The sequence below is a fragment of the Neopsephotus bourkii genome, unplaced genomic scaffold (genome assembly GCF_033783945.1).
Source record: "Neopsephotus bourkii isolate Nb327-2 ecotype Australia unplaced genomic scaffold, CSIRO-AGI_Nbou_v1 NB_5, whole genome shotgun sequence".
Classification (NCBI taxonomy): Eukaryota; Metazoa; Chordata; class Aves; order Psittaciformes; family Psittacidae; genus Neopsephotus; species Neopsephotus bourkii.
This window is the reverse complement of record NW_026900522.1, coordinates 604,673-628,663: the sequence shown is the minus strand read 5'-3', so window position 1 is coordinate 628,663 and position 23,991 is coordinate 604,673. Positions and strand designations below refer to the sequence as shown.

At 52.7% G+C, this 23,991-nt stretch overlaps 1 protein-coding gene across 1 annotated transcript in view; it reads left to right on the top strand.

Annotated features, from left to right (window-relative positions):
• LOC133219803 (dynein axonemal heavy chain 9-like) overlaps window positions 1–23,991 on the top strand; it is a 41,498-nt gene that overhangs the window by 1,370 nt on the left and 16,137 nt on the right. Inside the window, exons 2-18 of the mRNA XM_061367358.1 lie at window positions 2,130–2,326; window positions 3,700–3,858; window positions 4,529–4,659; window positions 6,564–6,775; window positions 6,965–7,198; window positions 8,335–8,502; window positions 10,383–10,499; window positions 11,705–11,855; window positions 12,681–12,795; window positions 14,974–15,042; window positions 15,988–16,114; window positions 17,280–17,535; window positions 18,545–18,786; window positions 19,911–20,046; window positions 20,948–21,144; window positions 21,227–21,651; window positions 23,002–23,224. Of these exons, the coding sequence (XP_061223342.1) occupies window positions 2,130–2,326; window positions 3,700–3,858; window positions 4,529–4,659; window positions 6,564–6,775; window positions 6,965–7,198; window positions 8,335–8,502; window positions 10,383–10,499; window positions 11,705–11,855; window positions 12,681–12,795; window positions 14,974–15,042; window positions 15,988–16,114; window positions 17,280–17,535; window positions 18,545–18,786; window positions 19,911–20,046; window positions 20,948–21,144; window positions 21,227–21,651; window positions 23,002–23,224 (3,159 nt within the window). The remainder of the gene's footprint in view (window positions 1–2,129; window positions 2,327–3,699; window positions 3,859–4,528; window positions 4,660–6,563; window positions 6,776–6,964; window positions 7,199–8,334; window positions 8,503–10,382; window positions 10,500–11,704; window positions 11,856–12,680; window positions 12,796–14,973; window positions 15,043–15,987; window positions 16,115–17,279; window positions 17,536–18,544; window positions 18,787–19,910; window positions 20,047–20,947; window positions 21,145–21,226; window positions 21,652–23,001; window positions 23,225–23,991) is intronic.

Sequence of the window (23,991 nt, the reverse complement as noted above, 5' to 3'; positions counted from 1 at the left end):
CACATCTCCGTGGTTTCTGCCCCTTGGTATCCATGCCCTTTATCTTCCAAGAGCTAAGCACGGGTGCACAGCCCAGGGCTCCAGAAACTTCAGCTCCAAGCTGGGCAAAGCCACCCAGTGACAAGAACTCAGTTAAAGGAATCCAGCCCCACTGAACTCAGTTCCCACACCCGGGAGGCTGATGTTTGCCCAGAGGTCCCTGCTCCTTCCTGTGCTGGCAGCCAGCAGCAGCGTTGTCTCCAGCTATTCCTGATGGCCCCTCACCTGGAGAAGTCTCAGCAGCGAGGCTGTGATGGGGAATAGAGGAGCTGCTTGATTGGAGATGCTCTTGGTGGATTAAGATGGTGATGGATAGGCTGGATTCCAAGAGCAGCCTTGCAGAGCGGTTATCCCACATTGGTAGGGTAACAAGTTACGTACATGGGCAGCTCTGGGTTTGAGGGCCTTGAGCCCCATGGTCTTGGCGACTCTGCCCAGACACCAGGGTTTGCATTTGGGGTTGGTGTGTACGTGGTGGCACAGGCCGGGAACACTCCAGCAGATCCAGGTAGATCCTGTTTCCTGGCTGCCTTCAGCAGGTGGGATGGTGCATCCTGATGGTGATTCCCAGGTTTCCTCCCCTCCCCATGCAGGGCTGCTGTGGAGCAGGTTCTGTCTGGGCTTAGTCCCACTTTCAGACATCGCTTGTGGGACACAGTGATGGGGCTGTGCTGGGGTGGAAGGGTCTCTGGTCTGTAAACAGGGGTGTAGGGCAGCCTTAGGAGAATTTGTCAGTGAAAGAAACAGTTTGTGTCCATCTCACTGCGGGTGTCTTAGGACGTCAGGAGCAGACACAGCACAAGTGTGTGTGCATTCAGTGAGGAAGCAGCCTTGTCTGGCTGGCTGGAGGAGCGCACCTCTGCTCTGTGGAGCCGGGGGCTCCTTGGGAGCCCAGCAATGGGTTTAACAACCAAAAAGAAAATGAGCAGCTCTCATTGACTGGTTACAACATCACTGGCATTCTCAGTCCATGGTTTCACAGAATCACACTGGTTTGGGTTGGAAGGGACCTTAAAGCTCCTCCAGTTCCAACCCCTGCCACAGGCAGGGACCCCTTCCACTGGAGCAGCTTGCTCCAAGCCCCTGTGTCCAACCTGGCCTTGAGCACTGCCAGGGATGGGGCAGCCACAGCTTCTCTGGGCACCCTGTGCCAGCGCCTCAGCACCCTCACAGGGAAGAGCTTCTGCCTAAGAGCTCATCTCAGTCTCCCCTCGGGCAGGTTCAAGCCATTCCCCTTGGCCTGTCCCTCCATCCCTTGTCCCAAGCCCCTCTCCAGGTTTCCTGCAGCCCCTTTAGGCACTGGAGCTGCTCTAAGGTCTCCCCTTAAGGAGCCTTTTGTTTTCCAGGCTTCACTTCAGTTGTTTCCAGGTATAAGTAATAGAGACAAATCTTGCTGATGGCGTAGCTCCAGGCGCTGGAGGGGAGCTGGGCAGTGTCTGCATGGCTTGTTTCTTGGGGTTGTGCTGACCCTCCCCACAGCTCCCTGAGCATGAGGGTTGCTGGTGCTAGGTCTGCAGTGCCAGCTGCAGTTACAGAGATGGGGCAGCACCAGGGCAGGCCTGGGTGCTGGATTCCTTTGCACGTTTGTATTTATTCCTTTCAGTGTCCATTTGTAGCTGTTTTATCCCCTTCCCCTCAGCCGAGGCCGGTAACACAACGGGCCGTTGTTTGTCACCAGGGACAACCAGGCTTTATCGGGCTGTTGCTGCAGGCTGGTGCCAGCGTGGAGCCACCCTGGGAGAGCCTGTGCTCTGAAAGGTGGAGCAAGCACTGGGATATTCTGTGAAGGCAAGGGGAGGACCCATGGTGCGGTCTCTGTATGCAGGGCTGAGGGAGCCTGAGGATGGGGCTGCTCACTTTGCTGTTTTCCACCTTTCTCAGTTGCTTGGATTCAGGGGAAGGGATGAACAAGTGCTCAGAGTGGGGTTTGGTGGGGTCTGTACATCATCATCTGCCCTTCTTTCATGTAGCAGGGAAATGCTTGAGCCAGCAATGAGTGTCCAGGCTTGGCCAAGCAAGGACCTTGGAGCAGGGTGGCCTGTCTCCTGAAGCACTTGTTTATCATTGCTCTCCCATGACTCCTGCTGTAGGTGATCGTGCCCATCCTGACAAACCAGAAGAACCATCAGGGCTGGCCACGAGTGGTGTCCCAAGACCTTATACGTCATGTCCACAACCTGAAAAGCACTGTTTTCAAGGTGGTTGGCCAAGTAAAGGGCAAGACCTTGCTGCCTCTTCCAGCTGGCTCAGAGGGAATCGAGGACATTGATCTGGAAAATGAGAGATGGTGAGTACAACCCCACTGATGTATGTGCTGGGTCCTCTGGGGAGCCTCTCCTCAGAAGCAATGAACTGCTCGGATCAATGGGGATAAAACCCAAACCCAGGAGAGGTTTTACCCTGTTCAGTAGGCCTGGTAGAGGTCCATGCTGCCTGCTTGGGCAGGATTATTTTGCTTCCTTTCAAACGTGGATTTATCATGTATGGGAAAAGCCACCTAAAGCCTCCTGCAAGCAAGCTCCTGAACTGCTCCTGGTCCCATAGAGAGATACAGTACCTGCTGCATCTGTTCTCCTGGAGAAGCAGGGTGGCTTCCAGACACCCACTGCCTTTCTCTTCAACACCCACTGTGTTTCTCTTCAAAAAGTACATGAAAGACACTGATAATTTGGGTTCTCTGCAGTCGCAGGTGGGCCTCCCTGGTAGCAGTCCTGATTCTGAAGTTCTCTCACAGCCCTGAGGGCCAGTCTCCAGGAAAGCCACCCCAGGTTTTCTCACTAGTTATAACCATGGAATGGAACCATGGAAACTTTCATGTTGGAAAAGACCTTTAAGACCATCAAGTCCAACTGTTCCCCAGCACTGCCAAGGCCACCACTAACCCACGGCACTGAGGCTTATTGAACCACATACAATTGGCCACAGCCCATCACTCCAGCCTGTCCAGATCCCTCTGTAGACCCTTTCTACCCTCAAGCAGATCAGCACTCCTGCCCAGCTTGAGGTGCACTGGATCCCCTTGTCCAGATCCCTGGGCAGCCACAGGAGGCTGAGCCCCCTGTGTAGCCAGGCATTACCCAGCAGCTGAGGACCCCTCATCCTTTGCTAGCTGATCCATCTCATTGCAGCTGCAGGAACTTCCATCCTGGTCCTCCCAAGAAGCCAAGCTGGTGCCAGAGGCTGGGGGTGCAAGGATTTTGACTGTGGCAGTGCTGTGAGCCTGGCCCAATCCACAATAACTAAGTCTAAAAGGTCCATAGAGCAGATGTGTTTGCACATCTCCTGAGGTCTCTGAGTGGAAGCATGGGCCCCAGACATGGGCTACAGCTCAGTCTGTGCAGTTTCCCTCTGAACTGAGTTAATGGCTGTGGGGAAGTGAAATGCATTCAGAAAGAACAGTACAGGGAGAGATAATGCTGCTGGAGGTTTGGCTGTCCAGGTCAGACCCTGAACCTGAATGGGTCTGATGCCACAGTGACTGGCTGTGCAGAGAGGTGGCAACTGGCTTTTGGGTTTCCATTGTTCTGGAGTGTTGAAAGGTGAAGCTAGACTGTAATGTGTAAACCTTAGCCATCCATGGGGTCATTTGAAGTAGATCCAGTCGAGCATTGCCCATCAACAAGAGGAAAGCAAAGTTAACCCGTGGTCTGTTTTCTGCAGCTTGGAGTTGATAGATAAATCTCTTGTCTATGCCACTGAGTCGTCCATCATAGACTGGAGCTACCAGATCCAGGAAGCACTGAAGAAAGAGTCTTCAGAGCCTCTCCTGCAAGGCAGCAACCCCAACCCAAAGGTGGAACTGGAGTTCTGGGAGAACAGGTACCCTGGGGGGCCAGCCCAGTTCATGGTGGTCACTGGCTCTGGTTTTGGGTGGAGGGAGAGTGCTGGAGACACACAGAGCTGCTGCTTCTATGACTTGAGAAGAGCAAGGCCTGCAGAGTGTCAGGGAGGTCACTGGGCCCTGGGCTGAGTTTTAACTTGCCCCCAGCACAGGGGCTGCGCCTCGAGGGAGTTCTGTCACTGTTCACTAGGAGCCAGCCACAGGAGGAAGCGATGATGTGGTGCAGAGTTCTGGAGTGTGTGGTGGTCTGTAGTGTGCAGTGTTCTGTAGTGCCTTCTAGAAGCAGTGCTGCTCTTCATCTGCCCATGCCAGAGGGGTTTAGAGGCTCAAGAGCCGAGGAGTGGCATTTCCTTCTGCCCTTTGCAAACTCTTGAGCTGTGTCAGTCCATCATTTAAAGCCCTTCCTGCAGGAGGGCTGTTGCTGTTGTCTGCAGAAGCTCCTCATGGCTTCCTTCAGAAGTGTTCTGGCAGTGCAGAGCTGTGGTAATGCTGAACCCCTGCACTGTCTGGTTGTCCTGTGGGGTTTGTCTGCATCTTCCTCCCATTTCCTTTCACTCAGCCCACGTGCAGCTGAAGGAAATCCTGAATCAGGGCCAAGGGAAATGGGTGGTGTGAGGGGACAGCTGTAATGTGTCTTGGTTGTTGCAGGTGTGAGAACCTGGAATGCATTTACAATCAGCTGAGGACCAAGAAGGTCAGCAACATGATAGAGGTGCTGAAGAGAGTTGGGAGCAGTTACATCCCAACCTTCAACGCTATGCTTATGGATGTTGAGACAGGTGAGGTGCTGGGGCAACTTCACCACAGTGCTGGCTTCTGGCCTTTGTCATAGCCTGGGGGTACTGGTCTCAAGCCCAGTGTGGCTGTAGTGGTACTGGTCATTCAGTTTGCTGTGACTGGGGACTGCAGCCTTGTGTCTGGCCCTGTCTTGTTCACGGAGTGCAGCTGGGCTGCTTGTGCTTGATCTGTTGCTTTTGTTTACAGGCTGGGACAAGCCTGATCCCTGGCCTGCTGAGCCACATCCTTCCCAATGGGCCGAGTGAGGGGATCTGGGAATTCTCTCTGCTGTAATAAAGCATTCAGGCTGAGAGAGCTGGGCTGGGTCAGCCTGGAGAAAAGAAGGCTCCTGAAGGGGAGACCTTAGAGCAGCTCCAGTGCCTAAAGTGGCTGCAGGAAACCTGGAGAGGTGCTTGGGACAAGGGATGGAGGGACAGGGCAAGGGGAATGGCTTGAACCTGCCCGAGGGGAGACTGAGCTGAGCTCTTAGGCAGAAGCTCTTCCCTGTGAGGGTGCTGAGGCGCTGGCACAGGGTGCCCAGAGAAGCTGTGGCTGCCCCATCCCTGGCAGTGCTCAAGGCCAGGTTGGACACAGGGGCTTGGAGCAAGCTGCTCCAGTGGAAGGGGTCCCTGCCTGTGGCAGGGGTTGGAGCTGGAGGAGCTTTAAGGTCCTTTCAACAGAAACCAGGCTGGAATTCTGTGATTCACATGAATGCAGCAGGATTTACCCCAACCTTTGCAGTGTGGTGGGAGGCCTGGTACCTGTGAAGCAGCTACAGGATGGTGTGAGCATGGCCCATGTGTCTGCCCGCATCCCCACCCAGTAATGTCCTCCTGAATGCAAGGTCTGCCCTGCCCAGCTTTCCTGGCCTTTTTGACAGGGAGATGGTTGCAAGGATGCTGTGGGGCAGGTGACCTCTAGATGGTGATGTGCATCAGCAAATCTGCCTTCTCCCGTATTTTTCCAGTCTGGCACAATGCAGTGAGACAAGAGAGCTGGGAGCAAGGAAACAAGATTGTGTTTCCCAGTTCAGGGAACTAAAGACTTACAAGGGAAATCACCCATGCTTTGCTAGCTAAGTGCATGCTGACAGGTTACTCTGTTCTTCATCCCTTCCCACAGAAACATTTAATCTAGTAGGGATCTGCATCACACTCTACACTGTGCAGTTTATACAGGCTTGAGAAAACCCCCTTCTGTAAGGAGCCAAGAGTTCCCCATCACACTAATCCTGTGGTTCTGTAGTGAAAGCTTTAAGGATCTAATCAAAATGCACCAAATATGTGGGTTTACCCAGTTACAGCAGCACTCCCCCTGACTGCAACATTTCTGGTACAGCACAGTTGGGATTTGTTTTCACCTGCCGTTGTCTCTGCCCCTCTCCCTGGTGTTGTGCCCTTCAGTGAAGGTGGGTCATGGGGAGCTTCTCCTCACCCAACACCCCTGGGTCCTTCTCCTGAGGCTGCTCTGAATCACTTCTCTGCCCAGCCTGTGTCTGTGCCTGGGATTGCCCCAGCCCAGAGGCAGGACCTTGCACTTGGCTTGGTTGAACTTCATCAGGTTCGCACTGTCCCACCTCTCAAGCATGTCCAGGTCCCTCTGGTTCCCATCCTTTCCCTCCCATGTGGTGACTGCACCACACAGGTTGCTGTGCACAACATTTAGCAGTTGTGCACTCAGGCTGTGCACAGAGCCCTGTCCCAGCTCCCTGTTGCTCAGCTTCATGTCAGTGTACATCCTGTTGTGGTGAGTGCTGTAGGTGAGCAGTGTTCACTGGTGAGCACTCTCCAGCACACAGGTAGGTGAGTGTGCTGCATGACTCCTTGTTTTCCCAGGTACCTTCCATCCAGCTTATAGCCCACCACAGCTTGGTGCATCTCACCACTTCTCCCATCTCTTACCACAGCTTTGGCCGAAGCTCAGGACATTCACCTGCACCTGATGCCCCTCAAGCGCCACTTGGAGGACATCGAGAGGGTTGAGTTCAATGAGGTGAAGCCTTTCCTGGTCCCTGTGCTCCATGTGGTGTGTTTGATCTGGGTCACCTCCAAGCACTACAACATGCCTGCACGGATAGTAGTGCTGCTCCAGGAAATCTGCAACCTCCTCATCCAGCGGGTGCGTGGCCATGCTGCCTGTGTTTGCCAAGGAGGGTTCTTTCATGCAAGTCCCTTCTCTCCTTCTTTTCCCCATCCTTCCCTGGCAAAGGGATCCTTAATGTGAGAGGTGGGATCAGACATGTTCAGTGCAAGAAGTCCTTGTTCTCTGTGGCAGCAGAAGTGACCTCTCAAAATTTTGCTTTTCTAGGCCATGGTGTACCTGTGTCCAGAAGATCTTCTGAAAGGAGAGATGGAAGAGAGCCTGGGCAAGGTGCAGCTGGTGCTCAGCATCCTGAATGCATTCAAAGAGGCATTTGAGGAGAGAAGGGAAAGGCTGCACACGTATTACGGACCAGGCCAGGAAGTGAGGGAGTGGGAATTCCCTGCTGTGATGGTGTTTGCAAGGCTGGACAGCTTCCTGGAGAGACTGGAGATGGTGGAGGTGAGACTCTGGTCTTGAAAACTATTGCAAGCCTTCAGGAGAGGTCTGTAGCCATGAACTCACTTGCTGGCATCTTCGTTTCCTCTAGCTTCACCTGATAACGGCACGGGGCACTTCTTTGCTGTTAGATCTGTTACAGCAAGGTTGGGACCTTGTTTTACTGTGTCCTGCTTGCTGCAAGTGTAAGATGTGCAGTTGTGTCCTTCTGGTCAGGTTGGTCAGTGTGGTGGTGTTCCCAGAGAGTCCTGCTGGTCTCCTTGCTCCTCTTGGGCAGGGGAGTGGGGGTTACTGGAGGCTGTGCATTTCACAGCTGTAAAGAAGGCTCTACAATCTCCCAGTCCTCCTGTTGCCATCAGAGACACCCCAGAGCTGCAGAGCCCACATGCTCCTGTTGAGCGGGGCCACATGGGCCTGGGGAGGAGCAGGGAAATGTTTCTCACCAGCTCATCCCTCTGATACCAGGTTTCAGTGACACCTTCACACCCTGATGGTCTGTCTGTCTGGGATGCTGTAGTTGAGGGGTGCCCCTGTTTGTCACTGCTTGTGAGATGCTCATCCAAGATAGGGACATCTGGAGTCACGAGTCCCCTCATCCCTCAGCTCCCAGCGTGACCAAGGGCCCCTTGGGCTGGGGGTGATGTTCTGCAGAGAGCTGGTCTGAGTGTGTTGGGGCAGCCCCGTGCTGTGTCTGGAGTGGAAGGTGTCCTTGCCCATTGCAGAGACAACCAGCTGAGCAGGGACAGTGACACCCACTTGGACACAGGGAGGTTTGGGCAGGAGCTGTGACATTTGTACCTGTAAACATCAGAAATCTCATGGTCAGTACCTCTAACATTGGGATTGTGAGGTCTGGATGACATACCAGGGTCTGCTTTGGACCTGTCCTTTAAACATCCTTAAAGCAGTTTACAGTTGTTGTAGTATTTCTAGTGGTAGCAGCAGGTCCCACTAGGGAGGACCATGTTCTGAGCAGCCGCTGGTGACCAGGACAGGCAGCATCTACCTTCCCCCTGTCCTGGTTGTGCCACTTGGCTTGGGGACATCCTTGGAATGGCAGCATGTGCAGCTTTGCGTGACCACTGTTCCCATCTTCTTTTGTCGATGTATTAACTTGTGTGCCCCCGTTAACTTTGAAGGATCTTGTGGAAACTGCCTTGGAGCTGATGAAGCTGGAAAAGATGGAGTTCAGCGGGATTAAAGGGAAGGCCCTGGCTCAGCAGGTGCTGGACATGTATGAGAACTTCCAGGAGGCATACAAGGTGTTGGCAGAGCACTCCTATGACTGCCTTGACCTGACCAACACGGTAGGTGGGACCAGCTTGTGGTAACTCCAGCAACGTGTGTGTTGGTAAGCAGCAGCTTCCTCTGCCATGGAGCCCTGGCTCATGTGCAGTCCTGCTGGCCTCTTCCCAGCTCAGGACCTGACACCAGTGCAGCTGGGAAACAGGGATTTCCATGCCCTTTACGCAGGCTTTCCCTCTATGTGGTACTTGCTGGTGTGGTTGAGCTGTACCAACATCCCTGTTTCTTTGCTTTCCTGCCCTTGCTGTCCAGCCTGTGTGATGAGGGCCAGCTCAGGTAACCTCTGGGGATGTGTTTGCTCTTGTCTAGATGAACACGTGGCATCTGGTCTCTTGGAATTGAAAGGCTCCATGTTGTGTTATCAGTAGTGCTTTAATGAATCTTGCCAGCCCTCTGGGTCATGGCTGAGTTGCTATCTGGATCACAGGTGTTCACAGCAGCATGTGTCATGCAAGCAGGGCAAAGCAACTGTGCCTTGGGCCTCCTTACTGCCTGGTCACAAACTCCTGCTCTTGGTCTTGACACTGAGCAGCATGGCCTGGGAGTGAGCTATGAAGGAAGGGTGAGGATGGGGTTTCTGAAGGGTCCCGTCTGGGTCCCATGGTTGTGGCTGATCTTAGAGGAGCTTTGATTTCTTCTGCTGCTTGTCCCATTTGCTTTAGGCTCAGCTCACTGTGCCTGAGGAGCAGGACATGGTCAAGCCTTTCCCAGGGCTAAAACTGGAGTGGCCATAGGGCGGCTCCATGGTGAGGAGCTCCAGTCTCCCTGCGGTGACACACATCCAAGTGGAAGGTGATCCTGGGGCAAAGCCCTGGTTCTGCCTTGCTCCCTGCTGTGCTGGGGTGGAAGGTGTCAGGGCTGGCGGTGGGACACGGGGCTGCTGTGCCTTGCTCTCAGGTGTTGGGACTTTGCTGTGGTGATGGCTGCCTTGTGCTTTGCTTCCTGCAGTTCCCAGCACATCTCTGCAGTGCTGGCTTGTCCCCAGTGCTGCCTGGGGGATCTTGCTGCTCCATGTCCCCCCTGCCTGAGGAGGGAGGGCACAGGAGGAAGGGTGACGTTGGCTCTGTGAGAGCTGGCTCGGATTCACTGACCCCATGGCCTTTGTGTGATCGAGTGAGTGAACTGCTTGTTCTTTCAGTGCTTGTGTTTTGCACCCCCTGATACTTTGTAGAGCCTCTTTTATAGCTAAACCAGGGCACATGGCTCTGCTGGAGCTGGCAGTGGCAGAAGCTGCTGTCTTATGACACTGAAAACAGACACATTTAGAGGCTTAATTTGTTGTGGCTTTCTCCAAGCCAGGACAGGAGGACTGAAGTCTCCCACTTTGTCAAGTTGAGGCTTTGATTTGGGCTCTTACCTGTAGGAAAACAAACCTGGATTTTACACTTGAATTTGAAAGGATTTATTACAACTGGAGCTGAAGAAGCAATGCAGGAAGAGGATGGACGTTACAGAAACACAGACCTGGTGAGGTTAGAAAGGGCCTCTGGAAATCACCTCGTCCACCTTCCCTGCTCAAAGCAGGCTCAGCCAGAGCAAGGCTGTGAGCAGGCAGGTTAACATCTCCAAGGTCAAATATGTCCAAGGGTAGAGACTCCACAACCTGTCTGGGCAACCAGTGCCAGTGTTCTGAGCTGCCTTTACTGTTGTCCCATTTACAGCCAATTCAAGCTGAACACCACAGGCTTGTTTTGCCTTGGAACTAACTGGATTTGGACCCAGCAGGTTCATCTGTGGGTTGGCTGGATGGTGGTGTAGCCTTCAGATCAAGTGGTTTAATTCCTGATGGATAGGAAGAGGAAAGATCCCTGGATGAGGAGGCTGCAGGTACCTTCCCAGTGCCCCCTCACAGCCTCACGGCTGCTGTTCTGTCTTCCCACAGGGATTTGTGCAAAATGCCTTGGAATTCCAGCAGAAGGTAGAAGACATCGACCACCGGTTGGGCACTGTTTTCATCCAGGCTTTCGATGATGCCACGGACTTGGAGCATGCCTTTAAGGTTTGTTGGTCATGGTCCTTGTCTTGTGGAGAGGGGAATTCAGGCACCTGTGGTTTGCATGGGTGAGAATCCCCCCGAGCTGGGATCCCAGGCAGTGCTGCAGCTACAGGCCCGCGGGAATGGAGAGGGGCACAATGAGAATAGGCCTCTGCTGAGTGGACAAAGAGCAGTCACGTTATGCACATCAGGCTCTCAGATGTTTGACTTGTGTCTCTGCGTGTTGGGGGAACTTCTGCTTTTTATAGGATTTCCTGGTGGGGACTGCTGTTAAACCCACAGGATGGTTGTTGCTATCAATTTGTTCATATTGATAATACCTGGATGGATTTCTATGTGTGGAAATGGGGGTTTTTCAGGAACCAGGCTGCTGTGTTCACCTTGCAGGAAAAAGAAATGGGATTTTATGACTAATTTCAACACAAGTGTCTGTAGAGAAGCTCATGGGAAGTGAGAGCAATTCCCTTTGGAAGGGTTTGGAAAAAACAGCAGATTTTGAAACATTTGAAGAATGCCAGCTGGAATATGGTTCCAAAGTCACTGCAGGGGAGACACTGAGTGGCTGGAGCGGGACCAAAGAAGGGAGTGGAGCTGGTGCAGGCCTGGAGCACAAATGTGATGGGGATGGGCTGAGGGACCTGGGGGGTTCAGTGTGAAGAAGGCTCAGGGGGGACCTGATGGCTGCCTCCAACTGCCTGAGAGGAGGATGGAGCCAGGAGGGGCTGGGCTCTGCTCCCAAGGAACAAGGGATGGGACAAGAGGAACCGGCCTCAAGCTGCACCAGGGCAGGTTTAGATGGAGCTGAGGAACAATTCCTGCCCCAGAGGGTGCTCAGGCATTGGAACAGGCTGCCCAGGGCAGGGCTGCAGGCACCGTCCCTGCAAGTGTTCACACAGCGTGGAGACGAGGCCTCAGTGCCATGGGTTAGGGGTGGCCTTGGCAGAGCTGGGGTAAGGGTTGGACTGGATGAGCTTGAACGGCTTTTCCAACCTGGTTCCTTCTGTGATCCCATGATCTCTCTAACAAAGGGAAGGGACTACTTGAAAAGCAGGGTAAAGGAATTTCCCTTTTCCACAGTGCCCACTGGTGCAGACATTTGGGCTGGTGAGAGGATGCAGCATGTGGGCTGGGGAAGGAGATCCAGAGCTCTCTGCTGAAGTCTGCGTTGTGAATTTCTCCCCCTTTCTTTTCCTGCTTCTTCTCTGCAGTTGCTGGACATGTTTGGGAGCCTCCTGGAGCGACCAGTGATCGCTGCAGATGCTGCTGACAAATACTCTGTGCTTATCAGCATGTTCCACAGTGCTGTGGCCCATGCAAGGCTCATCTACACCAGGCACATCCAGGCAGAGCTGGAGCTTGGTGGGTGGCTGGTGCTGAGTACAACAGGTTCTACAGGGAATGGGGTTTAGATTAATTTTTCTTATTTATTTATTATTATATTATGATATATTATTATTATTATGACTCATTTCATGGGGAACAATTTCCTTTCTTCTAAAGAAAGCAAGACTTGCCCTGTTACAAATGGTTTGAGCCTCTGTAGCTCCTGGTGACAATGGAAGTGCCTGGGAAAGCTGTTCTTAGTATTAAAGCAAATGATCTGCTGGGGGGAAAGGACTGTGGTTTAAATGTGTGTCCATGGGATGTGACTGGGAATGAGCATTACCCCAGCAAGGCTCTAACATGGGATTTCTCTCCACACTTGTGCCCTGCCTTAGGCACCCCATGGGCCTTGCTCATGTGCTCCCCAGTATGAAGTTCTTGTGTTTCCACTGTCATGCTCTAAATGCAAGTGGGGCTTTAATCAACCTTTTGGGGTTTATCCTGGCCCAGGAAGGTTGGTGCAGGAGGGCATGGGTCAGACTCCAGTCAGGTTGTGAGGACAAGAGTGTGTCGTTTTGAACAGCACCCGGGTCCCTTACCTCAGGAAAGCTGTACTGGAGCCAGGCAAGTCTGTGAGAGGCAGCACTGCTGCAACCAGTGCAGGTTAACAGAGGGAACAGAGAGATTCATGGATACTTGCCCTGGTCACAGACCTCCCCCAGTTAAATGCATGTTGGATTTAAGGAAGGAAGCTGGGAAACGAGAGCAGTTCTGTGCAGATGAGCTGCTGATGGTGTATCTTTGAGGCTATAAGTACCTATAAGTTTTCAATCAAATGCTGTTTCAATGTGCCCTCCCCAGGATCCCCTCCTGTGCACAAGAACATGCCCCCCGTGGCTGGAGCGCTGGGCTGGGCTCGGGAGCTGCGCGCACGGATCCAGGGGCCCTTCGGTCACTTGAAGCGCATCCCACATGCGTGCGTGTCTGTGCCAGCTAAGTTGGTCTCTTTAATCACTCTGTTTGTCTTTCTGTTGAACATTATCCAATGGTTATGGCTGCAGTCATTCCCAGTTGGAGGGGGGAAGGTTCTGCCCAGGTTCTGGCATCATCCAAGCTGTGGGTGGCAGAGGGGTGCTGCGTTGGACTCATCTAAGATGTGTTGATTGGGGCTGAGTCTCCAGGTTGGTGAAAAGATGAGGACTTTGGGCACTGGCAGAACTTTCTCAGCATTAAACAAAGGAGAATCTCCCAAGATCAAGGAAAGATAGTTCTGGAATACTCATCACTCAGATGCTTGTTATTATGGGTGGTCTTGGATACGTGGGCCCCCATGCTCTCAGCTGCCCTGTCTCATGGCACTATATGAGAGCATTTAAGAGCCCTGCAAGCAGCAGCATTGGACACAGGATAATAGAAAGTGCTTCAGGAGCTGCAACTTGTGGTCACAGGAAGAGTTTGGCTTGTGCTGGGTAGGATTTGGAGTACCTGGATCCACTTGATTTATGTACTTGAGCAAAATAAGTCATCTCCATAACAGCTGGGCTGCACCCCCAGAGCCTGAGCAGCAGCTCAGGGAGGGGATCCTGCCCCTCTGCTGCACTCTGGGAAGACCCCCCCTGCAGCCCTGATCCAGCTCTGGGGCAGCAGCACAAGAGGGACGTGGAGCTGTTGGAGCGAGTGCAGAGGAGGCCATGGAGCTGCTGCGAGGGCTGGAGCAGCTCTGCTCTGGAGCCAGGCTGAGAGAGCTGGGCTGGGGCAGCCTGGAGAAGAGAAGGCTCCTGAAGGGGAGACCTTAGAGCAGCTCCAGTGCCTAAAGGGGCTGCAGGAAACCTGGAGAGGGGCTTGGGACAAGGGATGGAGGGACAGGCCAAGGGGAATGGCTTGAACCTGCCCGAGGGGAGACTGAGCTGAGCTCTTAGGCAGAAGCTCTTCCCTGTGAGGGTGCTGAGGCGCTGGCACAGGGTGCCCAGAGAAGCTGTGGCTGCCCCATCCCTGGCAGTGCTCAAGGCCAGGTTGGACACAGGGGCTTGGAGCAAGCTGCTCCAGTGGAAGGGGTCCCTGCCCGTGGCAGGGGTTGGAGCTGGAGGAGCTTTAAGGTCCCTTCAACACAAACCAGTCTGGAGTTCTCACTGGGCAGTATCAGTAGCCGTCTCTCAATGTGTACTGCATTAAGGAAGGGTTTACGTGCACTGTTATAAAGACATCAGTGCAACGAAACAAGCTCTTGGAGCATTCCCAGCACAGTTCTCACGCCTGGGTTCAATCTGAGTAGCAAATTCAAGGAACCAGTCAGAAGAAGCCAGATCTACATTCTGCATTGATTTTGTTTCCTCAGTTTAGATCAGTTCAAGCCATGCCCTGCAGAAGCGGGGGGGAGTGATGCTGTTTCCTGCATGCAGCTTGAAAGGGAAAAAGGAGTTAATAGGAGAACCAAAGATGCTTTTGCTGGGGGTTGCTGGGAGGACCTGTTTACTTGCAGGTTTAAGCAGCACTTGCTCAGTGGTGACAGCTCAGGTTTTGATGAAGTTCGTTCAGGTTTTGTCAAAGCGGCCTCTAAAATCAACAGTTGTGTTCAGGAAAACTGGGATATTGTACATAAAACAGTGGGGGAAAGGTGGAATTCCTCTGCCTGCCGGGGCTTGGAGGTGCAGCCCCACAGCTCTGGGATGCCTTTGCCCTTCCCTGTTTGAGTGGCGCAAATTTGGCACCACAAAGAGCTGCACCTCCCAGGAGCCAAGTGCTGCTTCCTTCTGAGCCTGTTAGACCCTGGGAAGTGCTGGCTGGTGAGCAGAGGCTGCCATGCTCTGTGCAAATAGAGTGTGGAACTGGGAGCATGGGGTATGTCAGAGACCAGTGTTCCTCCAGCAGCACTGAGCCCCTTTTCCCACCAGGGATTGAATCTGTCAGTCAGCAGATTGACAATCTGTTGTGCAGTTTGTCAAGCACACACCAGATAAAGGGCACACTAAGGGTTGAATAGCCTTTGGATAGCCTTGGGTAGCCTTTGTGCCTTGTTTTGGGTGATGTGGTGGGGATGAAATCCACAGTCTCCAGTCAGAACCCGCCTACAAAGTGGGGGCTGCTCTTGGGAAGGATGGGTGTAGAGTTAGGGCAGAGCTACACATAATGCTGAGCCTGTCTCCTGTGCTCCCAGCTACCTGGACTCTGCTCAAGGAAGGAGGGTGATGGAGAAGTATGAAGAAATGATCCAGCTGCTCGACAGGTAGGTGGTGGCTCAGGCAAGGCTGGGGCTGTGTGTGCCACCTTCCAGCACATTTGCAAGCCCAGGCCCTGGGAATGTCTCTTTCTAAGGCAGAGGGAATTACTTGGGGAGAGAGGAGGAGAAGGTGTCTATGCCACATCTTTCTGTGCCATCTTGAAATTAGAAGTTTCCATGGGAGGAACAGCTTCATTGCCCATGACTTAGTATCATAATATTTGATGGTACATCTGAACTGGTTTCTCTGGGATTTCCCTTGGGATTAACCACCTCCCCAGGAAGGAGATATCCCTTCAGGGCCTGCTCTCCATCAGCAGTGAAGGGAGCTGAGACATCTGGCTGCTGGGTACCACAGGGCGGTTGGATGGAGACCAACTCTTCCTGTTTGTGACCACCAGAACAGGGGCTGAGTGATCCTGGTTCAGCCTTCCAGAAGGAAGCAGGCACCAGAGGATCCTGGGTGCCCTCAAGAGGTGGTGTTTGCTGGGTGCCATTCCCAAGGTGCTCAGGTGACAACATGGTTCAGAAGACACTGGTGCTTGGGTGCTGGGACTCTCCATGGCATGTGGGATACCAGGACCCCAGGTCAGCTCTCTGCGTTTCCATCCCCAGTGGTGGTGCTGAGCTCTTCAAGAGCTCAATACCCCTGAGCTGATGGGCTCTGTAGTGCACCCATCCTGCTCAGACACTCTGGAAATGCCCAGCAGCTGCTTCTCTGTTACTCTAGATTGAATGCTTGAGAGAGCTTTGCCCTCCTGACTTCATGCTGACACTGGTTTTGGGTGCTTGTGTTTGAAGCCATGTTGCTCATGGAGATGGCATGGATGGGGTTTTAATATTCCTTCATGTTCTTCATCCTCAGGGCTAGCCTTGGCTTTCCTTTGGTGCTATATATTGCTCTGCTGCATTGGTAGCTGTATGATGGATCTTTGGGGTTTTCTTCTGCAGGTATCAGGAAAAGCTCTATGTGAACTGGTCCCAAACAGTGTCTGAGCAATCCCAGTACAACCTGGCCCAGCCGCTCATCCGGCGGGACCCAGACACCAAACTCATCACAGTCAACTTTGATCCCCAGGTAAAACCTGCTGCCGCGGAGCTTGCCTGGGCTTCTCCAGTGTATGCAGGGGGTCTGGTGAGCTTGGTACTACATCTGTGCTGCTGAGGTCTGTGGAGCCCCTTTCTGTGATGGCTGACATGGATTTACCATCACAGAATCACAGAACAGTCAGGGTTTGAAAGGACCAGCCTTTTTGCAGCCTTTAATTCCCAGGATTCCCATTCAACCAGAGCACATTCTGGTTAAAGGCAGACATAAAGCTGCTGAGTAGCCAGTGAACGGTGTCAGCATCTCCAGTCTGGAGTTGTACTGGTGGGGATGTTGGGGCATCACCTGCAGAGTTTGTGTTACCTGAAGTCTGAGCTTCCTGAAAGGGTGTTAAAAGCCCAGGAAAGGTTTGGTTGTTTCCTGTTGGATTTCCTTTGTTGCAGTGCATGAGACTTAGGAGAGTTTTAAGACCTTGTCTCTGTCCCTTAGAGCCCCCCTAAAGCATGCCTCCAGCACAGGGAGCACTGACCATCCACCTGCCCAAAGCAGAAGCAGGGATCCAGGCCAGCAGTGTGTGGAGATGGAGTGGAAGCTTCTGTAGAAGCTGCTGCTTCAGTTGTAGAAATGCCATTTGCTGGAGGTGCTGCATGGCAGGGGCCTGGACAGCGCTGGCATCCAACACATCCCCTGTTCCCTGGGACATGCTGCTGTTAGGGAAGTGTTTGGGGTTTAGAGCTCAGTCAAGGTTGGTCCCTCAGTCAAAGGATTTGTCCATCTCCTTGGGAGCTCCTTGCTAAGGTGGGAGCCAAATAACCAAAGGGTTTTTTTCCACCCTTCATCCTGGTAGCAGGAGGTGGAGCCTGTGGTGTGCTGAGCATGCACCATCTTATCTTTGGCTTGGACAACTGCTAAGCTGTGCTTGCAGGCACAGGGCTGCTGAAAGACTACTGATGAGGGTAGCTGAGAGAGCCAGAGATCACCATGGCTTTGGCTGGCTGGGTAGTTAACAGAGCTGTCTTTGGTTGGGAAGAAAACCAGAGGCAAAGATCAATGGGAGACAGATGGAATGGAGTAGGGGGTGTACAGGGTCATTCCAGAGCATTCTGCTTTGGGACTAAAGCAGCAGCGGATCCCTAAGATGCTCAGAGTCACTGGGTGGGATTGTCCCATGCTCAGCTCTGCCTTCTCTCTGCAGCTGGTGTCGGTGCTGAGGGAGGTGAGCTACCTGTCCAGCAGCCAGATGGGAGCCATCCCAGCTGTGGCAGCAGACATCTATTCCTCCAGGGAATCCTTCCGGCAGATGGTGGCCAACTTGGAGCTGATGGTGAACAGATACAACAAGGTCCTGAAGACAGTCCTGGAGGTTGAATACCCTCTAATACAGGGGCAGCTGCAGGACATTGACTTGAAGCTGCAAGAGGCAGAAGAAACACTGAACTGGAAGGTGGAGGGTGAGCTGCCTCTGCAGGGGGAAGGAGCACATCCATGTGGGTCTCATGGGATTTGCCCATGTGCCAAACCTCCATCACCTGGTTCCCAACTGCAACTCCCAGCAGAGCCAGCACTGGGGGATGAACAGCAGCTCCCATCTTGCCACATTCCTTTCATGTGCTGGGGCTGTGGAAAGGATCCTGCTCCCTTCAGGATCAGCTGGGCTTTTAGGGAGGAGAGGCTGCCCTGTGAGCAGTGCCACCAAGGAGATGGCAAGGCTGGGCAGTGGGATGGAGCCAGGCCCACCTCGTCTTTTCCAGGAGTATGGAATACTGAAGCTAGGGTGGGATTGTGCACATTGGCTGTAGGGTGATTGAAGCAGTTTCTTGCTTTACCAGTTTGAACTGCAGAGCAGAGGAAGTTTGTTTCCTCTTGGTGAAAGTGAACTGCTCACGGGTAGAATATGCATTTCTGTCACCAGGCTTGTGGTGTGAATAGGAACAAGTGTCCTCCCTTGGGTACCTACAGAGCAAAAGTCCTCACAGTGAAAACCTCTTTCTTCATTGTGTAATAAAGATGGGTTTTCCTGCAGATGAACCCTAAGTTCCCTGCATCTCACTGCAGCCCTCTCTGGTAGCTGGGGCTGACACAGCCCATGTGTTGAGGCCATGGGTCCCTGCTCAAGTGATGATGGCAGAGATGCTCAGCCTGTAGTGCTCATCCTGCCCATGCTGAGCTCTCCAGTAGCAGTCAGTGGGAGATCAAACCTGAACAGAGAGAATCAGGACCTATCAGACATCCCCAGATGGTGGTGCTCCTGGCAGAAGGCAGAGGCTGTGGCTGTCTGTTGGGGCAGGAGGGAGCTGGAAATCGGTCTGTTGGTCGAGGTGGTAAGTCTCTTGTGTCCATGATGGGTAAGAAATCCATGAGACCACAGGGAATAAGTCAGAGGCTGGTCTTTGGGAGGGTGCACAAAAGCTTGGCTCAGGAGCTCTGAAAACAAGCCATCAGCCATCTCCTGTTTACCAGGTGTCTGTGGTCACATCTCCACGGTGATGGATGGAGTGCATGACCTTGAGCGGAGGATACAGAAAGCCAAAGACAATGTTGAGGAGATCCAGACCATCGTGCAGGCCTGGGTGTCACCCATACTGGAGAGGAAAGACTGCAAAAGGGACTCACTGCTGGTCCTAGAGGACTGTCAGGACCGCCTGGAGAAGCGTTACAGCCTGGTCCGGGAGTCAGGGCAGAGGATTCATTCCCTGCTGAAGGTGAGAGGGAACTTCCCCAGGGGTTCGCTGGCTCCTCATAGGCTTCGTGCCTCTGCACTGGAGGAAATGTCTGGAGCTGTTTCACCTAAAAATAAACTCCCTTAATTCCTTTGCAACCCTCATCCAGTGTTAATGAAGGGTGGTTTTGATGAGCTGCTGCGTGTGTGGTGCTGGGCACCACTGGCACCCAGTTCAGGCTCAGCCTGGCTCCAGTCCTGGCAGTTGTGGAGCCACTAGATGGGAGTCGTGCAGCAGGAGCTGGGATTATCCTTCTCTGAAAGATGTTCCTGGCAGCAGAGAGGCTCTGCCTGGCCTTTCTGCCTCAGGCTTGTCCCTCTGTGAGCAGGCAGTGACATTGCCAGCCCAGGGGTCAGCTGAGTGACAGGACAAAAGCTGCTGCCCGAAACCTTGGTGCTTTCTGGCTTTGCCAGAGCTGCGATTCCTCTTTGCAGGCCAGGAGAAAGCCCAAAGCTCAGCTCCGACCCTGCTCGCAGTGAGGTGTTACCACATCAGGGACAGGACTTGGCCTGGAGGAAGGTAGATTTTAGGTGCAGCTTGCTCCTGAGGGTCACCATCCAGCCTTGGACCCTGGAGAGAGCCTCTCTGGGACACTGGGCTCTTGTTGCTAACCTTTCCTTGCTGTCTGCACTCAGCCCTGGACCAGTAACCCCCTTGTCTGCACCTGGAACCCACAGTGGGGATTCTCCTGTGCCCAAGTTGTTCTGCTGTCACAATTGTAACAGGCTCAGCCGCCTCCAGCTACCACCCAAGAGACCAGGGCACTTGCTAGATTGGTCAAGGAGAACATGGGGTTGTGGTCATGGCAGGAGGGCTGGCACAACTGGTGTGGGGGCATCACCAGTGCTGCTCACAGGGGCAGCACCAACTGCAAAGCACCACAAAGGTCCTGGGGAGGGAAGGGCATCATGGCCCCAAATGAGTGTCCCTGTGCTCTGTCCTTGCTGTGCTGTGCAGACCTCAGGGAACAGCAGCAGAGGGGCCAAGAGCTGTTCTGCTGGGCTTGCCTTGGTTGTTCAAGTCCTCCTGGGGGCTGGAGGGCCCTGAGGCTGCTGAGGGAAGCACAGTGAGGATTTGGGTGCTACTTTTGCTTCTTTTAATTCCAGGAAAACCAGAGCCTCTTACTCGCAGACCCAGCATCTGACATCTGGAAAGCCTATGTGGATTACGTGGATGAGATAGTCCTGGATGGATTCTTCACTGCCATTGAGTGCTCGCTCAAGTACCTCCTGGAAAACACAGGTGAGTGTTTGTTCCTTTGCCCTGGTTGTGATGGCTGCTTCAGTCTCACCAAAGGGAGGGTTCTGCTTCAAGACAGGGTCATAGAATCAGGTAGGTTGGAAAAGACCTTTAAGATCACCAAGTCCAACCTTTACTCCAGGCCTGCCAGTGCCACAACTAAACCATGTCACTGAGGGCCTCATCTCCATGGTGACTCCATCTCCCAGCCAGCATTGCTTATGGGGAGGGATAGAAATGACTGTGCATCATTTGCAGGGATTAATGGACAGACAAAGCTGAGGCATCATCCAAAGTCTGTGCTTGGGCATCCATCTTACACCCTCCCCTGCACACAGGGACAAGTGACACAATCTCATGTGTGGGAAGCCTCCAGAGCTGGTTGTGTCCAGCTAAAGCCCATGTCCAGGCACACTTCCCCCCGGATATGGAGGCACAGTGGGAATTACATCCAGTTCTCCCCATCTTGTTCAAGACACACACAGAATTTCACATGTGCATTTGGCTTCAGTTTCCAGTTGCTGGGGTTTTCATGCCCTTCTCCACTAAATTAAAGAGCCTCTTGGTTCCTGTTGTTTTTCTCCTCAGCAAGTACTTGTGTGCTGTAATTGTTCAGCTCTCAGGCTCCCTTTTGATTAGCTGGAGAGCCTGGTCTCTTTAAGGCTTTCTCCACAGCATTTTATTCTAGTCCTTAAATCACTTGTGTCTCATCTCCAGCATCTCCTGTGGGTGCCAGAACATCAGCCTCTGTGTTGTGTGCCAACGCAGTGTCACTGGACCCACTGAGTGGGTGTCTGTGTCCCTGTGTGGTATGTGTGCATCTTGTGGTAGGGTGTTAGAGGTGGCTCAAGATCATTTTTATCCTCTTGAAGAAGACCCTGGCATCTCCGTTCTTCCCTACCAGATCCCAAGGCAGGGCTCGCTCCCCTGTTTGAGGTGCAGCTGGATTTGGTGATCCCAGATTTGATATTTCATCCCTCTGTGGACCCTGGCACAAACGATGGCTTCTACGACATGGTGGAAAGTCTTCTCAATGATATCTATGGGATCTCATCGCTGGTGCCCAGGCTGGCCGAGCACAGCGGCTTCCTCCACTACCAGGTCCGTGCTGTGGAGCTCCCTCATGGTGTGTGGTGGTGAGGAGGTTCCACGCTGCTCCCACATCTCCTCCCCTCTCCTCTAGGCTGACATGGAGGACATGGCAGATCTGGCTGACATGCGCCAGGAGCTGATGGGACGCGTGCAGGCTGCGATGGTGGCCTGCTGCGAGTACCGCAGTGCCTTCGACCACTACTCCTACCTCTACGGAGAGGACAGGAAGGAGTTCTGCCGCCAGTTCCTCCTCTACGGACACATCCTCACCGCTGCAGAAGTTGAGGCCCATGCGGAGGACGGGGTCCCTGAGACTCCCCCCACACTGCAGCAGTTCAAAGAGCAGATCGACTCCTACGAGAAGATCTATGAGGAGGTGAACCGCATCGAGCCCTTCAGCATCTTCCATGGCTGGATGAAAGTGGATGCTCGGCCTTTCAAGGCATCCTTGCTGAACACCATCAAGAGGTGGAGCTTGGTGTTCAAGCAGCATCTCGTGGACCATGTCACGCACAGGTAAGAGGTGTTCCTGCCTCCTCACTGTGTGCTGACCAAAGGGGATTTCTCTTGTCTTGCCTGGGCTTTATCCTTACACCCTGGTAACCAATAAGCTAACATAGGAGCAAGAGAAGGGGCCCATGCTGCCTGATGAGTGTGTAGAATGGAAACCATTGCATGGGCTTGGTACCATTAACATCCCATGAGCTGATGCTCTTGGAGCATTGACAAGGAGCTGATGCTCCTGGGACCTGCTGTGAGTTGTTAGATAGGACGTCTGTTTGTCCACTCATCCTGATCCAACTGATCGAATCTCTGTTAGGGCTCTGTGCTTACTTTGTTGAATTTGAGATTAGCCATCAGTAAAGCTGCATGAATGCCATGAGATACTGGCTGTATTTCTGAATGCAGCACTCTTCTGAGTGCAGCTCAACTTGGATTGCCTGGCATGAGCTGTCATGGGGAGGCTTCAAGGTTACAAAAGAAAGGAGGTTGGGATGTAAGTTTTGGATTAGCACATGTTCCCTGCTCTGAATAGCTGCTTACTTCTCAGGTTTGTGCAGGATGATGCACCAGGTGATCCATTTGAGTAGTGGCAACTGATGGATGTCACAGGTCTTGGACGCTTACAAAGCAGTTACAGACATGTAGGAGTGAAAGGCTGCTGTGAGTGGTGGATGGGATGATCTCTCATGTTCTTTTCAGCACCATAATTTTATTAGCTAATTGCTGTGCAAAGAGACTTTTGTGTAGCTTAGAATGGGCATTTAGGAGCTCTTATTAAGAGTCCCTGACTCAGCAGTTTAGTTTTTATTAGGTGAAGTATTTAAGGATACATTTTGGCTCAGCAGCATGCACAGAATTTAAGTGGGTACTTAAAAAGTAAGTGTTCTGAAGAGAGGAAAGGCTGTGCTGGAACTGACCAGAGATCCAGGAGCCCCTCGTGCCTCTGCCGACAGTGCCCAGTAGCTGGGTGAGTCTAAGAAGAGGGTAAGCAGGTGGGGAAATGTTCCCCAAATACTCTTGTTGTCTCTAATAATCTATAGGATTTTGAGTTCCAGGGGTAATGCTGAGCTTACAGGTCTCCAGTGTATTCCCTCTCAGATACCTTTTCTCCAGCCTGCGAGGTCCCAGTCTCTGTATCTGTTCCTTGCAGGAAGCTGATATGTTGCAGTATCACAGGTATCACATCTGTGATCCCTTTGGGCACGAGTTGTGGTTCTGATGCCCTCAGCACGTTGCCATGCAATGGTCAGGGTTAGCCAGGCCCTTCCCCTGTCTGTGCCAGCCCAGCTGCCTGGCAGAAGGTGATAACTCTTTCAGTGGGAGCTGCTCTCATTTTGTGCTTTCCTGCTTTGTGTTCCCCAGCTTGGCTGACCTGGAGGAGTTCATCAAAACTGCTGAGCAAGGTTTGAGCAAAAAGGTTGACAAAGGTGATTATGGTGGCTTGGTGGAGGTGATGGGTCACCTCCTGGCCGTTAAGGAAAGGCAGAGTGTCACCGATGCCATGTTTGAGCCCCTGAAGCAAACCATTGAACTGCTGAAGACCTATGAGCAACAGCTACCAGAGGAAGTCTACAAGCAGCTGGAGGTGGGTGAATGCTTGGGATGGCCACACCACTTTGCCAAGTAGCAGATGTCAAGGAGAGTGTGAGCCTCAGAGCAGTGCGGGAATGTTTAGGACCTCACTCCTTGTCGTTAGAGGGCCTCAGTGGATAACGTTTGCTATTGCAGGATGTGCCTTTCTAGCTCCATATTTTGGAGTTGTATTGAGATTTTTCTTTTAAAGCGGAGATTAAGGCTTTTGTTATGTCTGAAAACCAGGGAATTGCCTCCTCCAACTCCCTGCGATTGCTCTTGACAAAAATTAATGCATTTTCATCTCGATCTGTTAATTAGGGTGAATTATAATGATTTTTAAATCAGCCAGTTCTTGGCAACTGTGAAGATGGGAAGGATAATGCTGGCAGAGGAGGTGCCTTCTCACAGGACTTTAGTCCTCCACTGGGTCTGTAACACCAAATCTGCTTGATCCAGAGAACATCAAAGGGAGCAGGTTGTGAAGGTATTTTGGCACCTTTCCACATTTGGCTCTGATGAATCAGTTTCCTTTGGGAAATTCTTGTCCTTTCTGGACAGGGGACCATGAGGTGGAGATTAGGAAAGGTTGGAAATGGAGGTTAGGTTGTGAGGTGCCCAGCCAGCCTTAGGGGACAGGACACAAGCACTGGCCACAGCCAAGATGTTACAATGGAGAAGTGTGTGGCTCCATGCTAATGGATACCCTATAGCCATAGGGTGCTGTGGGCAGAGGGGCCTGGGTAGGACAGAAATTTTAAAGCAGGATTTCTGGGGAAG